Source organism: Lagenorhynchus albirostris, chromosome 14, assembly GCF_949774975.1.
Source record: "Lagenorhynchus albirostris chromosome 14, mLagAlb1.1, whole genome shotgun sequence".
NCBI classification, from domain to species: domain Eukaryota; kingdom Metazoa; phylum Chordata; class Mammalia; order Artiodactyla; family Delphinidae; genus Lagenorhynchus; species Lagenorhynchus albirostris.
The window spans coordinates 72799354-72813950 of NC_083108.1; the positions used below are offsets into that span (position 1 = coordinate 72799354).

Genomic DNA, 14597 nt, shown 5'->3' on the forward strand with positions numbered 1-14597 from the left:
TCTTTATTTAGGGACTACTATTGAAACAAAGGGAATCAAACCACTTGAGACATAACAGAATTATTACTTTAACAAAATGTCTATTTTTCTAATTTTCCTTTCACACGTTTCCATTGCTGAAAAATACTGTCAGTTACGTACTTTCTGATAACCAGAATCAGAGCTTGTCTCAGAAGGCAGTGGGAGATTAACAGTATTACTAATGGAATTTTCTACTTGAAAGTTCACCTTAGTAAATCACCAGCCAACAGCCTCTCTTAAAAATATAATGATCTAAATTATACTCTGGTAAAATGTAGCCAGTTGAAGATGTAAAATTTTCAATTTCAAAGCATTAGTGATACCTAACATTATCTGTATCCGTAGACAGACAGATACCAAAGCTTATCTATGTGGTGATAGATACTTCTATATCTGAGACTCTTAGGCTTGATCTGTGTATTACTTCATCAGTTTTTCCTGCATGGGAAACAGAAATGCAAGCATGTGCATGTAACCTAAGGATTATGTAGTCACAGCCTTCAAGGCCTCCGTTTTCAGAAGAAAGCTTCGGCTTGGCCCTTACTCTCTTCTATTCTTTCCCCCCTGCCACCCCACCCCACCTTAAACCTTGCTGAGCCCCATGAGAGGGCTCTGCAAAGCTGAGAAGAAAACAACTGATCTAGTTTAATACACTCATTTTACAGACGGGGAAGCTGAGGCTCCGAGAACCAGTAGGATGACATGATCAAAATCACAAAACTATTTCTTTGAGTCTGTATAACAATCATGACAATGACAGATCATCCATTCATCAAGGCCAACAGGAGAATTTTCCCTTGGAACTTGGTAGATATAAGGTAGGGGCAGCCTGAACATGGTTGATGGAAAAAAACGGCAGCAGCAACATGGTCTGAAGGTGCTGACAGCACTGAGAGTTAAGAGCTTACGTTCTACAATCAGCGCTGATCTGGGCCCAAGAGAAAATCTCAGGCAAGTCATCTGTCATGACAGCACTCAGCCTGGTTTCTTTATCCCTAATTTGAAGAATAATCTATCTGTATAATCACTTTTTAAGGTATTTGGAGTCTGGGCATGAAAGTCTCAGTGTATATAAAAGGCTGTTCACTCACTGAATCAACATCTAAGACAACTCCATGAAGCCCAAAGGTTTTCAGCATCCCTCGGATGGCAAATTTTGGCAGGGCAGTTCCAACAGTACTGCTGGCTACGTTATTGCTGTCTGGAGAGCGGGTTACTACTGTGAGACCTGAGGAGGGTAGAGGGAAAAGTTTTTTCAGCAGCAAGTACCATTATTATTTTGGGACCCTATATTTTAGGGTCTAAAATAACTCTACGGCATTTACCAATACCCTCAGTTTAGCCATAACCCAAAAGGAACATGGCTCAGTCCGGAAGATAATAAAACAAAGTGTTGTAAGAACTCGGGCAATTCAACAATAAAAAGACAAGCCAATTAAAAAATGGGCATAAAATGTGAATAAACATTTTTCTAAAGAGAAAAGATATGCATGAAAAGATGTTCAACATCATTAATTAGAGAAATGCAAGTCAAAGGCACAATGAGATACCACTTCACATCCATTAGGATGGCTATAATCAAAAAACAGGCAATAGTAAGTGTTGGCCAGGATGTAGAGAAATTGGAACCCTCTTATGTGCTGATGGGAATGTAAAATGGGGCAATCACTTTGGAAAACCATCTGGCAGTTCCTCAAAAAGTTAGACATAAAGTTACCATATGACCCAGCAATTTCACTCCCACATATATACCCAGGAGGAATGAAAACATGTCCACACAAAAACCTGTACACAAATGTTCATAGCAGCATGATTCATAATAGCCAAAAGGTAGAAGGAACCCAAGTGTCCATCAATTGACGAATGGATAAACAAAATGGGGTACTATCCATACAATGGAATATTATTTTTGCCATAAAAAGGAAGTAACAACAGGAGCTACAACAGGGATGAATCTTGAAAAATTATGCCATGTGAAGGAGGCCAGACACAAAAGGCTGCACGCTGCATGAGTCCATTTTTACGAAACGTCCAGACTAAGCAAATCTATAGAGGCAGAAAGTAGATCAATGGTTGCCAGGGGCTAGTAGGAAGGAGGAATGGGGAGTGGGGAGGGTACAGAATTCCTTTTGGGGGATGAAAATGTTCTGGAATTAGAGGCAATGGTTTGGTGGTTGCACAACTTTGTGAATATACGAAAACCACTGAAATGTATACTTTAAAAGGGTGAATTTTATGGTATGTGAATTCTCTCTCTAAAAAGAGGAATTAAAAAAGAAAAGTAAATATATATGCCTGCCCCTGCCCATGATGTTTGTGAAGGTCTAATAATGAGTTGTTTTATTTCCTTTTTGTGCTTTTCTGTATTTTCATTTCCTCAAGATATGCAATAGATTTTTAATCAAATGAATAAATACATTGTATAAAATTCCAAAAAGCACAGTACAACCACATATTCATGGTTTATTAGCTGGGCAGCCAGGACTAAGCCCGAGAGGCCTATCTGCAATCCTCCACCCACGCCCCACTTCTCTCTAAAGTGCCCTATCTCACCCTGCTCATGTGAGTGGTTCTGGGAATGTGGAAGAGGCCCCCAGAGGCCAGACAGCTTCTACTTGTGCCCCACCAGGAAGCCTAGGGCCGCACATGGGAGAGCCTGGAAGAGCTCACATCACCCAGAGTAAGGAGAGTCACCCTAGAAGAGCCAGCAGCTGACTGGCTCAAACTCATGCTTGGGAAAACGCAACTTCTCATTTCAGAGGAAGTTTAATAGGTGAAGGAAGGGGGGGAAGCAAAACCTTTTCGAACTTTATCAATTGTGAACTTGTTTGCTTCATCCTTAATGTCTTCAATGGTGGGAAGATAAAGGTCTCTTGGGATGCCACCATTCTCCTCGTAGAGGAATTCAACCGTCTGCCGGGCGATATCCACCATGCCTAAAAAATATAACAGAACTGGTAACTCTCCGAAGAGCACACAATCTTCAGTCCAATCATGACACTGACCCATACTCAAAATGAAGAGATAAGGGGAATTTGTGGGAGTATGTAGCCTTTTGGGAATGGTAATTATGCAGTGTCAGTCAAGTTTAAAATACTCAATGCCCTACTTCTAGGCATCTCTCAAATCTCTCCCACAGAAATACAAGCACAAGTGTGTAAAGGTTTAAGAACAGTCCCTGCAGAATTGCTGGGAAATATAAAAGCAACAAAAAAAGGAAATAATGAAAGTATTCATCGACAGAGAATGGTTAAAAACGATGGTACGTTATTATGTAGTCATTTCATTTCAGTTAAGTCAAGAGAACAAACTATAGGACAAATGGAGAGAAAGAAGAAAGTGAGGGTAGTGTTTTTTTCTTAGTTTATGTATTTTTGTACTGTGTTTGATTATTGTTACAACAAACACATGTTGTTTATTTAACAGAGACAGAGAGCTTCATCAACTTCTTCTATCCAGTACTGGAATTTGCTCTGTCCTTCCTACTTGGAGGGAGAAGACATCATTATATTCAATAGCAACAGCCACAATTAATTAATAAGCCAAGTAAATAAATGTCCAAGGCCCTGAAGAAAACAGCACTGTGGGGAGGACAGAGGGGTGGCTGCCACTGCTGCCCCACACACACGGCTTGAGAAGCTGTGGGTAAAAAACACCCGTTGACAGCATTTGCTTTTAAACAAGGCTTATCTCTATCACACTATCTACCGCTCCTTTCTTTGCTGGCCTTGCTGTAATGAAAAGGCATAGCAATTTTCTGAGCACAGTGAAGAAGGGGGCTGCCCTTAGAGGAGGATGTGTAGAGAAAGAAGTGTCAGAGAGAATAACAAGAAATGTGGCCTGGCGGCAAAATGTGGTTCATGCATACGAAGCAACACTACTTCATAATAGATAGGAGGGGCTTCCCTGGTGGCGCAGTGGTTGAGAGTCTGCCTGCTGATGCAGTGGACACGGGTTCATTTCCCGGTCCGGGAAGATCCCACATGCCACGGAGCGGCTGGGCCCGTGAGCCATGGCCGCTGAGCCTGCGTGTCCGGAGCCTGTGCTCCGCAGCGGGAGAGGTCACAGCAGTGAGAGGCCTGTGTACCGCAAAAAAAAAAAAAAAAAAAAAAGCCACAACATAATAGATAGGAACAGGGAGTTCCCTGGCTGTCCAAGGGTTAGGACTCAGCGCTTTCACTGCTGGGGTCTCGGTTTGATCCCTGGTTAGGGAACTAAGATCCCATAAGCTGCGCAGTTCGGCCAAGTAATAATAACAATAATAGATAGGAACAGAATATTGGTACATAATACAGCATTAGTGAAATATATGTTAAGTAAAAGGAGACAGACACAAAAAACTACATATCATAGGACAATTTATATGAATTATCCAGAAAAAGCACTGGGACTGGGAGTAAGGGCAGGTATTGACATCAGACTGACACTGGAGAAGCTTGCTGGGCTGATGAAAATGCTCAGAAACTGTACTGTGATGATGCATGACTTGTTAATTTACTATAACTCATTGAACTCCACATTTAAAATGAGTGAATTTTATAGGATACAAATTGTATCTAAATAAAGTTGTAAAAAATAATCAGCAAAAGGTAGAGGGTATGAGGTGCAGTAAAATGAATTTGGCAATACGGTGAAAATTGCCTGAAGTCGGGTGACGGGTAATGCAGATTCATTATATAATTTCTTCTACTTTTGTGTATATTTTAAATAGAAAATATAAACAGACCAATCACAAGCACTGAAATTGAAACTGTGATTAAAAATCTTCCAACAGGGCTTCCCTGGTGGCGCAGTGGTTGAGAGTCTGCCTGCCGATGCAGGGGACACGGGTTCGTGCCCCGGTCCGGGAAGATCCCACATGCTGCAGAGCGGCTAGGCCCGTGAGCCATGGCTGCTGAGCCTGCACATCCGGAGCCTGTGCTCTGCAACAGGAGAGGCCACAACAGTGAGATGTCTGCATACTGCAAAAAAAAAAAAAAAAAAAAAAAAAAAATCTTCCAACAAACAAAAGCCCAGGACCAGATGGCTTCACAGGCGAATTCTATCAAACATTTAGAGAAGAGCTAATACCTATCCTTCTCAAACTCTTCCAAAATACAGTAGAGGGAGGAACACTCCCAAACTCATTCTACGAGGTCACCATCACCCTGATACCAAAACCAGACAAAGGTGTCACAAAGAAAGAAAACTCCAGAACAATATCACTGATGAACATAGATGCAAAAATCCTCAACAAAATACTAGCAAACAGAATCCAACAGTACACTAAAAGGATCATACACCATGATCAAGTGGGGTTTATCCCAGGAATGCAAAGATTCTTCAATATACGCAAACCAATCAATGTGATAAACCATATTAACAAATTGAAGAAGCAAAACCATATGATCATCTCAATAGATGCAGAAAAAGCTTTCAACAAAATTCAACACCCATTTATGATAAAAACCCACCAGAAAGTAGGCATAGAGGGAACTTACCTCAACATAATAAAGGCCATATATGACAAACCCACAGCCAACATTGTTCTCAATGGTGAAAAACTGAAACCATTTCCTCTAAGATCAGGAACAAGACAAGGTTGTCCACTCTCACCACTATTATTCAACATAGTTTTGAAAGTTTTAGCCACAGCAATCAGAGAAGAAAAGGAAATAAAAGGAATCCAAATTGGAAAAGAAGTAAAGGTGTCACTGTTTGCAGATGACATGATACTATCCATAGAGAATCCACCAGATTCTCTGATGGATGATGGATTCTGATGGATTCTCAGATGCCACCAGAAAACTACTAGAACTAATCAATGAATTTAGTAAAGTAGCAGGATACAAAATGAAGGCACAGAAATCTCTTGCATTCCTATACACTAATGATGAAAAATCTGAAAGAGAAATTAAGGAAACACTCACATTTACCCCTGCAACAAAAAGAATAAAATACCTAGGAATAAACCTACCTAAGGAGACAGAAGACCTGTATGCAGAAAACTATAAGACACTGGTGAAAGAAATTAAAGATGATACAAACAGATGGAGAGATATACCATATTCGTGGATTGGAAGAATCAAGATTGTGAAAATGACTATACTACCCAAAGCAATCTACAGATTCAATGCAATCCCTATCAAACTACCAATGGCATTTTTCACAGAACTAGAACAAAAAATTTCACAATTTGTATGGAAACACAGAAGACTCCAAACAGCCAAAGCAATCTTGAGAAAGAAAAACGGAGCTGGAGGAATCAGACTCCCTGACTTCAGACTATACTACAAAGCTACAGTAATCAAGACAGTATGGTACAGGCACAAAAACAGAAATATAGATCAATGGAACAGGATAGAAAGCCCAGAGATAAACCCACACACATATGGTCACCTTATTTTTGAAAAAGGAGGCAAGAATATACAATGGAGAAAAGACAGCCTCTTCAATAAGTGGTGCTGACAAAATTGGACAGCTACACGTAAAAGAATGAAATTAGAATACTCCCTAACACTGTATACAACGATAAACTCAAAATGGATTAAAGACATTAATGTAAGGCCAGACACCATCAAACTCTTAGAGGAAAACATAGGCAGAACACTCTATGACATAAATCACAGCAAGATCCTTTTTGACACACCTCCTAGAGAAATGGAAATAAAAACAAGAATAAACAAATGGGACCTAATGAAACTTCAAAGCTTTTGCACAGCAAAGGAAACCATAAACAAGACTAAAAGACAACCCTCAGAATGGGAGAAAATATTTGCAAATGAAGCAACTGACAAAGGATTAATCTCCAAAATTTACAAGCAGCTCATGCAGCTCCATATCAAAAATATCAAACAACCCAATCCAAAAATGGGCAGAAGACCTAAATAGACATTTCTCCAAAGAAGATATATAGATTGCCAACAAACACATGAAACATGATGCTCAACATCACTAATCATTAGAGAAATGCAAATCAAAACTACAATGAGGTATCACCTTACACCAGTCAGAATGGCCATCATCAAAAAATCTATAAACAATAAATGCTGGAGAGGGTGTGGACAAAAGGAAACCCTCTTGTGCTGTTGGTGGGAATGTAAATTGATACAGCCACTATGGAGGACAGTATGGAGGTTCCTTAAAAAAGTAAAAATAGAACTACCATACGACCCAGTAATCCCACTACTGGGCATATACCCTGAGAAAACCATAATTCAAAAAGAGTCATGTACCACAATTGTTCATTGCAGCTCTATTTACAACAGCCAGGACATGGAAGCAACCTAAGTGTCCACTGACAGATGAATGGATAAAGGAAATGTGGCACATATATACAATGGAATATTACTCAGCCATAAAAAGAAACGAAATTGAGTTATTTGTAGTGAGCTGGATGGACCTAGAGTCCGTCATACAGAGTGAAGTAAGTCAGAAACAGAAAACATATACCATATGCTAACAAATATATATATGGAATCTAAAAAAAAAAGGTTCTGAAGAAGCTAGCGGCAGGACAGAAATAAAGACGCAGACGTAGAGAATGGACTTGAGGACACAGGGATGGGGAAAGGTAAGCTGGGATGAAGTGAAAGAGTGGCATGGACATATATATACTACCAAATGTAAAATAGATAGCTAGTGGGAAGCAGCCGCATAGCGCAGGGAGATCAGCTCGGTGCTTTGTGACCACCTAGAGGGGTGGGATAGGGAGGGTGGGAGGGAGATGCAAGAGGGAGGAGATATGGGTATATATGTATAGCTGATTCACTTTGTTATACAGCAGAAAATAACACACCATTGTAAAGCAGTTATACTCCAATAAAGATGTTAAAAAAATTTTTTAATAAAAATATTGAGCAATCAAAAAAAATTTCACATAATAAAAAGTTTTCAAAAGATTGGAAAAAATAAAGAACTGTGGCCTGATATCAGAAGATTATGGAAAAATAGTCTTTTACAACATTTTCCAGAGGAATTGGGATAGGAGAAAAAAATACTCTGTTGTCTACTAAGCAGGAATCTGGGACTATGGGGAGAATGTGAAATTAAAGCACGCACAGCACCGAGATGGTTTCATTGCCCTTCTTGGGGTCCTGACAACAGGAGGCTGACCCACCCTCACAGAGTTCGTCCTTTGAGCACTAGAGCCATCTCCCTGTTCTCGTTTCAGCCTTTGCCCCGGTTATATTGAAGGAGACTGTGTTTGAAAAGTAAATATTTTATGTTTAAATTAACATAGTTCAGATGATCTGCCATGGCCACATGGATGGGTCCCGAGAAGACGCCTTGGCAACTGTGTCAGAGGCCAGAGGTATTTCTGGGTGACTCAGGAGGCCAGGAGTCATCGGTCTGGCTCTGGTCTGGCAGCCACATTTGGATAATCAAATTTCCTGCTGTGCTGTCCACATTTTCCCTCCTGCAAACTGGGAGCAGAGAAGGAGAAGGCACACTTGGCCACAGACATTCAGGATGGCTCTGGGACCAAATGGTAAAAGAAAGAGACATCCTGAGTTAAGCAGAACTTATGTGAAAATAAAGGCACAGTAACCCATGATCATATACAAGAGCTTTCCACACTTATACTGTAAAGACTCTTTCTCCCTTTCCTACTCTCCCGGAGCAGCAAGAAGCACCAGTCTCCCTCAACAGCTAGTGCCTCCTGTTTCTAAACACAGCACTGCTTTTGCTGAATTAGCCCCAGGTCTCGGCTTCAATACTATGTTGTGAGAGGGGCCAAGCTAGACTGGGCACCCCAGTTATACCCACGGCGGTCTCCTGATCAACCGCACAGCCCTTCCCACAACGTAGTGCGTCATTTCATTACCTATTTCCCACTAGGATGTGAGCTCTGGGAGAAGGAAGCATCTGTGTCTTGCTCGCAGGATAGTCCTTAATCCCTAGCAAATGGCTTGACCCTGGGAGGCATGTGTTGCATGTGTGAATAAGTAAGTGGATGAACCGCTGACTGAATAAATACAACTGAAACAAAGCCTCCTAACTCTGAAAGCCACTGACCTGCTCTGGTGCTTCAAGGCATCACACTGATTAAGGAAAGTTATCTGAAAACAAGGTGAGGTCTATTCTGCAGTCTGAAAGGGCATTTTCTTTCAGATGTTGAGAGTGAACAGAGACGAACGAATTTTCTATCTGTAGGATCTACTACAGCAGATCACGTTGTTCCTTTGTTTAAAACCGCCCAAAGGCTCCCCATTTTACACAGAAAAAAATCCAAAGTCCTTGCTGAGGCTGCCACTTCTCCCTGCTTCCTCTCATCTCTTTCCTGCTGCTCCCCCCTCACCCTCTCCTCTTCAGAGACACTGGCTTGGCCTCGCTGCCATTCCCTCAACCACACAACTTGACTCCCACCCGAGGATCTTCCTAATGTTGCTCCCGCTGCCTGAAACCCTTAGGACAGAAGAAAAAAGAATATTAATTATCTGTCCTGGTTTGGGTCGGCAGCTAAAAGAGGGCTCTGATAAGAGCAGAAAGCAATTACACCATGTCATAGGATGTGTGGCTATTCCCACAGGTTAAGTATAAACACGATCATTCCACTGTCATAGGTCTTAGCCTTGGGGACAGAAAGCATAAAAGAAAAAAAAAACATATATATACACATGCACACACACACAGACACACACACACACACAGATTAGTCCTGACACCAATCTGAGAAAAAGGAATTACTCAGCTATCACTGGAATCAGGGATTCGGTATATCAGTTGGTCAAGAAATAAAGGTCTTTTGGTGGTTCTTCTCCTTATTTGTTCCTAGTCTCAGTCAGGACAAAAGTTAAGAGGAGAAAGAGCAAATACTATTTCCTTACACCACCTCTGACTGCCACAATGATGAAAGAAAACCCAACTGATGCTCCACTGGAAGGGCAGCTGTACCTCTTGGGAAAAGGCATCTCTGCATCCCCCAAAGCAGGTGTTTCACAGATGAGAAGCCTGAAAACAGAAATCAGCTATCTACACTTAAGACTCCCTAACAATCCACTGTCTGCAGTCAAACTTTGCACTATTCTATGTGCCCAGTGGGAGAAAAATCTCACCATCATCGTTACTGTGACATTTAGAACTACATTAACTGAATGCTGACCATATGCCAGACACTGTTCTTAAAAGATTTATCTGTATTAACTTGTTAATTTTTCATATACATATGAGGTGGTTACCATTATTGATTCCATTTGAAAGGTCAGGGAAGTCTAGAAAGGTTAAGTAACTCCCCCAAGGTCACCAAGCTGGTAAACAGCACAGGTGTGACTTCAGAGCCCAAGCTATTAACCATCAGGCCATCCAGCTTCCTAGTATAACCATGCCAGCTTCATTCTAGCAGCCCATCAACCCAAAATACTGAGTCAAACTGACAAGCAAAGAAAAGCCTAGCAAAGAAAGCAAAAGACCATAGAGTTCAGTAAAGGCCCAGGTAGAAGACATTGTTAAGTCTGGCCCAACTTTAGATGAGCCCCTCTTTTCTGATTTACATCCTGAGTTTCATCTAAACACATCTCTTCAAGTCATGAAGTGAGTTCCCTAGGAAAACATAAAGCACCAGACCTAGTTGTAAAGCACCCTTTATCTGGTCCAGGCCCGATTTCCGCTCTGCTTCATTGCGGAAGCGTCTTCGGATAGTAGGAAAAACCTTGGTCTCCCATGCTTTCACCAGCAGAGCGTAGTGGTCCTCCTGGAAGGAGAAGGCAAACGTGAACAGGGAAGGAACGCCTTGTACAAGAATCAGTCCTTCCCTGACTTACAGCTCTCACCCTGAGGTCTTCACCACCCTCAAATGCCAGTGACAGAAACACACCGTGCAGACCACCAAACTAACTACACCCTCAGAAGCCAGGGGAGGCAACAGATGGCCTGGGGCAAGCTCTTCCTTTCCCCCTAAAGCCATATAAACACTTCACATGATCCACAACTTTACTGCTGAATTACTATCAAAGTACTTTATTTCTCTAACATCCGGATCGCTACTGGGCAATAGAACCAAACAGATATGGCTACTGATATGTGGTTTAGAAAAATGAATACCCCAGAGCCACTGTTCCAACACAATGACATAACCGAAAGCGTAACAACTCTAGCCTTGCACGCTCAGATCAAAATATTCCTCGTGGCTTGTCCTGGTCACCAGGGAGCTAAGCAAACGCTCTTAAGTGGGGCTCTTACCTGTGGGATGTCATCGTCATCATCGTCATCACTTTCGTCATCTGCAATGGGGGGCGGATGGGGGTCTGGGCCAGAGGTGATGAAATTCTCATAGCTGAGCTCTACTTTATAATGACAGGAAGTGTCACTATCATATTCTGTAACAAAGCACAATGACAGTGAATTCTAGGCAAGAGCACATGAACTTCTTACCCTTGCACAGACCAGATTCTCCTAATTTGTGTGATAGAAAGACTCTTAGTTCTTGGAGAAATTTTAAAGCTCAGTATCAAGGAATAACTAATCATCTATCATTTCCTATTTGGGAATCTTAAAATAGTTTTTATGGGCATAATTCATTCAACTCAGAGAAGACTTTGGAAGGTTCTTCATCATGATAAAGAACTAGACAGACTCTTAAAATGATTTTCAAACCAGTATCTCAAAGGCCAAATATGGCTGCAGACATCTCATTTCGGGAAGCTCACTTTTATTCAATCTTATTATAAAATTTTTCAAATTATCAGGAATGTCTTTTAGTGCACACCTATACATCCATCACCTAGATTCCACAATTAACATTTTATTATTCTTTGATGGCTTCAGTTTTTAAAAAGTTTAAAAAACGATTAACATTTAAAATTAGGAGATTTTATGTAAAATTCTGGGGCTCTTAGCTGTCTTATAAAAGTAGACAATCTTTCAGACTTGCATTTCCATGTGGCAATATTCTGCTGGCCCTGAGTTGCGGGCAGGCTTCCTGTATGTGGGGGATGCGCTTTCTAGCCTGCCATGCTTCCTCCTGCTCCCCATTTTGTTTGTACGGGCCTGTTACCCCATTACCAGTGGGCACTGGGGTATGTCCAAGTTAAATGGATTTATGGAATTAACAGCATTCGCATTCCCAGGAAGCAGTGGGGCCTTGGGAGGAGGTGGCTTACGTTGCTGAGCAGTGGCCACGGCAGCAATCCGGCACGGTGGCCCGTGGGTGCCCGGATCTGATGCAATACTGGTGCCAGCATCATTGTCACTGTCAGATGCCATGGCAAAGGGCAGGGCCTCGAAGTTAGCGCTGATCTCCTCTGCCAGGTCGGTGCACAGGTCGGCAGCGTTGCGGTGGGCCTGCCCTTCAGCATAGGCAAATGGGCGGGAGCCAAAGTTAGCTCGCGTCTTGGTGTTCTGGAAAGGAGACCAAAGAAAAGACTTGAAAGGACTTAGGTTTATTTATGCATTCATTTCTAACCCCTCGAGGTGAACTTCATGGCAGAGTCTGTGAACCCAGGCAGAGGGGCTGGTGCACCTGTGGACACAGGCGCTTCGAGCTCTGCACGGCCCCCACTGCCCCTCGCCTGGCACTCATGCTCTTTGCTGCTCAAACGCAGTGTTCTTGTTTCCAGCACTGTTCCTTTCTACCTGATGCCACTGCTCATGCTGTTCCCTTCACCTGGAACTTTCTTTCCTCCAATTTTGTCCATTTAAACTGGTTAATATTCCAGACCTGGTTCAAACATCACTTCTTCAGGGTAATGGGGATGTGATCAGATTTGCTTGGTACTTGCTTCCACAAAGTCTACAATTTTCAATCATATTGTGATGATTAATTTTAAGTGTCAGCTTGACTGGCCACGGGGTGCTAGATTAAACATTATTATTGCTGGGTGTGTCTGTGAGATTAGCATTTGAATCAGTGGACACAGTAGATGGCCCTCCCCAGTGTAAGTGGGTACCATCCAATCCGTTGAGGGTCTGAATAAAACAATAGGCAGAGGAAGGAGGAGTTAAACCCTTTTTCCCTGCACCACTGCTTGAGCTAGGATATCTCATCCCATCTTCTCTTGCCCTCCTAGGACGCAGACTGAATCACACCACCAGCTCTCCTGGGTCCCTGGCCTACAGACAGCAGGTCATGAGACTTCTCAGTCTCCATACTAACAGGAGTCAATTCCTCAAAATAAATCTCCCCTCCCACCTCTGTCTACACACACACACACACACACACACACACACACACACTCTCTCTCTCTCTCTCTCTCTCTCTCTCTCTGTGTGTGTATATATATATATATATATATATATAGCTCCTATTGTGGGGTGTTTTTTTTGTTTTGTTTTTTGCCACACCACGTGGCATGTGGATCTTAGTTCCCCCGACCAGGAATGGAACCCGTGCTCCCTGAAGTGGAAGCATGGAGTCTTCACCACTGGACCGCCAGGGAAGTCCCCCTGTCCTATTGGTTCTGTTTCTCTGGAGAACCTTGACTGATACACACAGTGTTTATTAGTTTGTGATTATATACATACACATATATATTTATGCAAATGTTTGACTAATGTCTGACTCCTCCAACTGGTTTTAACTTCATGAAGACAAAGACCATATCTGTTTTGCTCATTGTTATTATATGTCCAGAGCTTAGCACACTACTTAATATATAGCAGGTACTCAATAAATATTTGCTGAATGAATGAATAGAACAGGCTGCCTTAAATTATTGACATCTTTAATTCACTGCACAAAGTGAGAAAAGATGCTACTATCAGAGGCATGGTACAGGGCCAGATTCTACAAGATCTTCTAAGTCATTATAAAGACTTGGGCTTTTACAACATAGACATGGGAAGCCACTGACTTGTTGAGAGTAGAGGAGTGACATGATCTAACCAACATTTTTAAGGAATCACTGTGGCTGCTGTGTTGAAAAGATGTGTAAAAGGGCAAGAACTAAGGGGCTGGTAGGGAAGGGAGATAGAAGAATATTGTAACATGCTACCCAGAAGATAAGGGTGGCTGGGCCATGACTTAAGTGGTCAGATTCCAGATACATTTTGAAGGTAGGGTCAACAAGGTTTGCTGACAGACTGGATGTGGAGCAGGAGGAAAAGAGAAAGAAGTCAAGAAGGATGCCAAGGTTTTTGGCCTTAGAACTGTAAGGATGGAGGTGCCACTTCCCAAGACAAGGAAGGCTAGGGAAGAAGCAGGTTAGGGTATGGGGCAGAGTTAGGCTCAGTCTTAGACATGTTAACTTTGACATGCCAATGGAACATCTATTTCTAAATGTTGCCTAGACTGCTGAATATTTGTGTCTGGAATTTAGGGAGAGATCTGGGCTGGAGATAAGGACTTGGGAGCTACCGCCGTGTAGTGAATAGTAATGTTTCACAGAACATTAACTGTTAACAGATGCTCCTTTAAAAACAAAAGAGTTCCATGATTAAGTATATGTGCAGGGATGCTGGGTTAAATAAAGTTGAAGTTTTGAATCTTTACCGAAGGATTCCTCTGAGCTTCTGACATACTAAAGTGACCCGAGACGGTCACGTTCAAAACTTACTTAATGACAGACTCATTTTACTGCCATTGGAAAGAACACTAGTGTTCCTTGCATTGTAGTTTTGGAAAGACTGCCAAAAGGAAGTCAAAGCAGTTAAGCACTCAG

The 14597-nt window shown here is 41.9% G+C and overlaps 1 protein-coding gene across 2 annotated transcripts in view; it reads right to left on the reverse strand.

The window, feature by feature from the left end:
- HECTD4 (HECT domain E3 ubiquitin protein ligase 4) overlaps positions 1-14597 on the reverse strand; it is a 190945-nt gene that overhangs the window by 41922 nt on the left and 134426 nt on the right. For both annotated transcript variants that reach the window (XM_060170214.1, XM_060170213.1), the window contains exons 50-54: positions 12102-12339; positions 11182-11318; positions 10567-10693; positions 2820-2957; positions 1113-1249 (exon numbers count right to left, since the gene is read on the reverse strand). In XM_060170214.1, coding sequence (XP_060026197.1) covers positions 1113-1249; positions 2820-2957; positions 10567-10693; positions 11182-11318; positions 12102-12339 — 777 coding nt within the window. The remainder of the gene's footprint in view (positions 1-1112; positions 1250-2819; positions 2958-10566; positions 10694-11181; positions 11319-12101; positions 12340-14597) is intronic.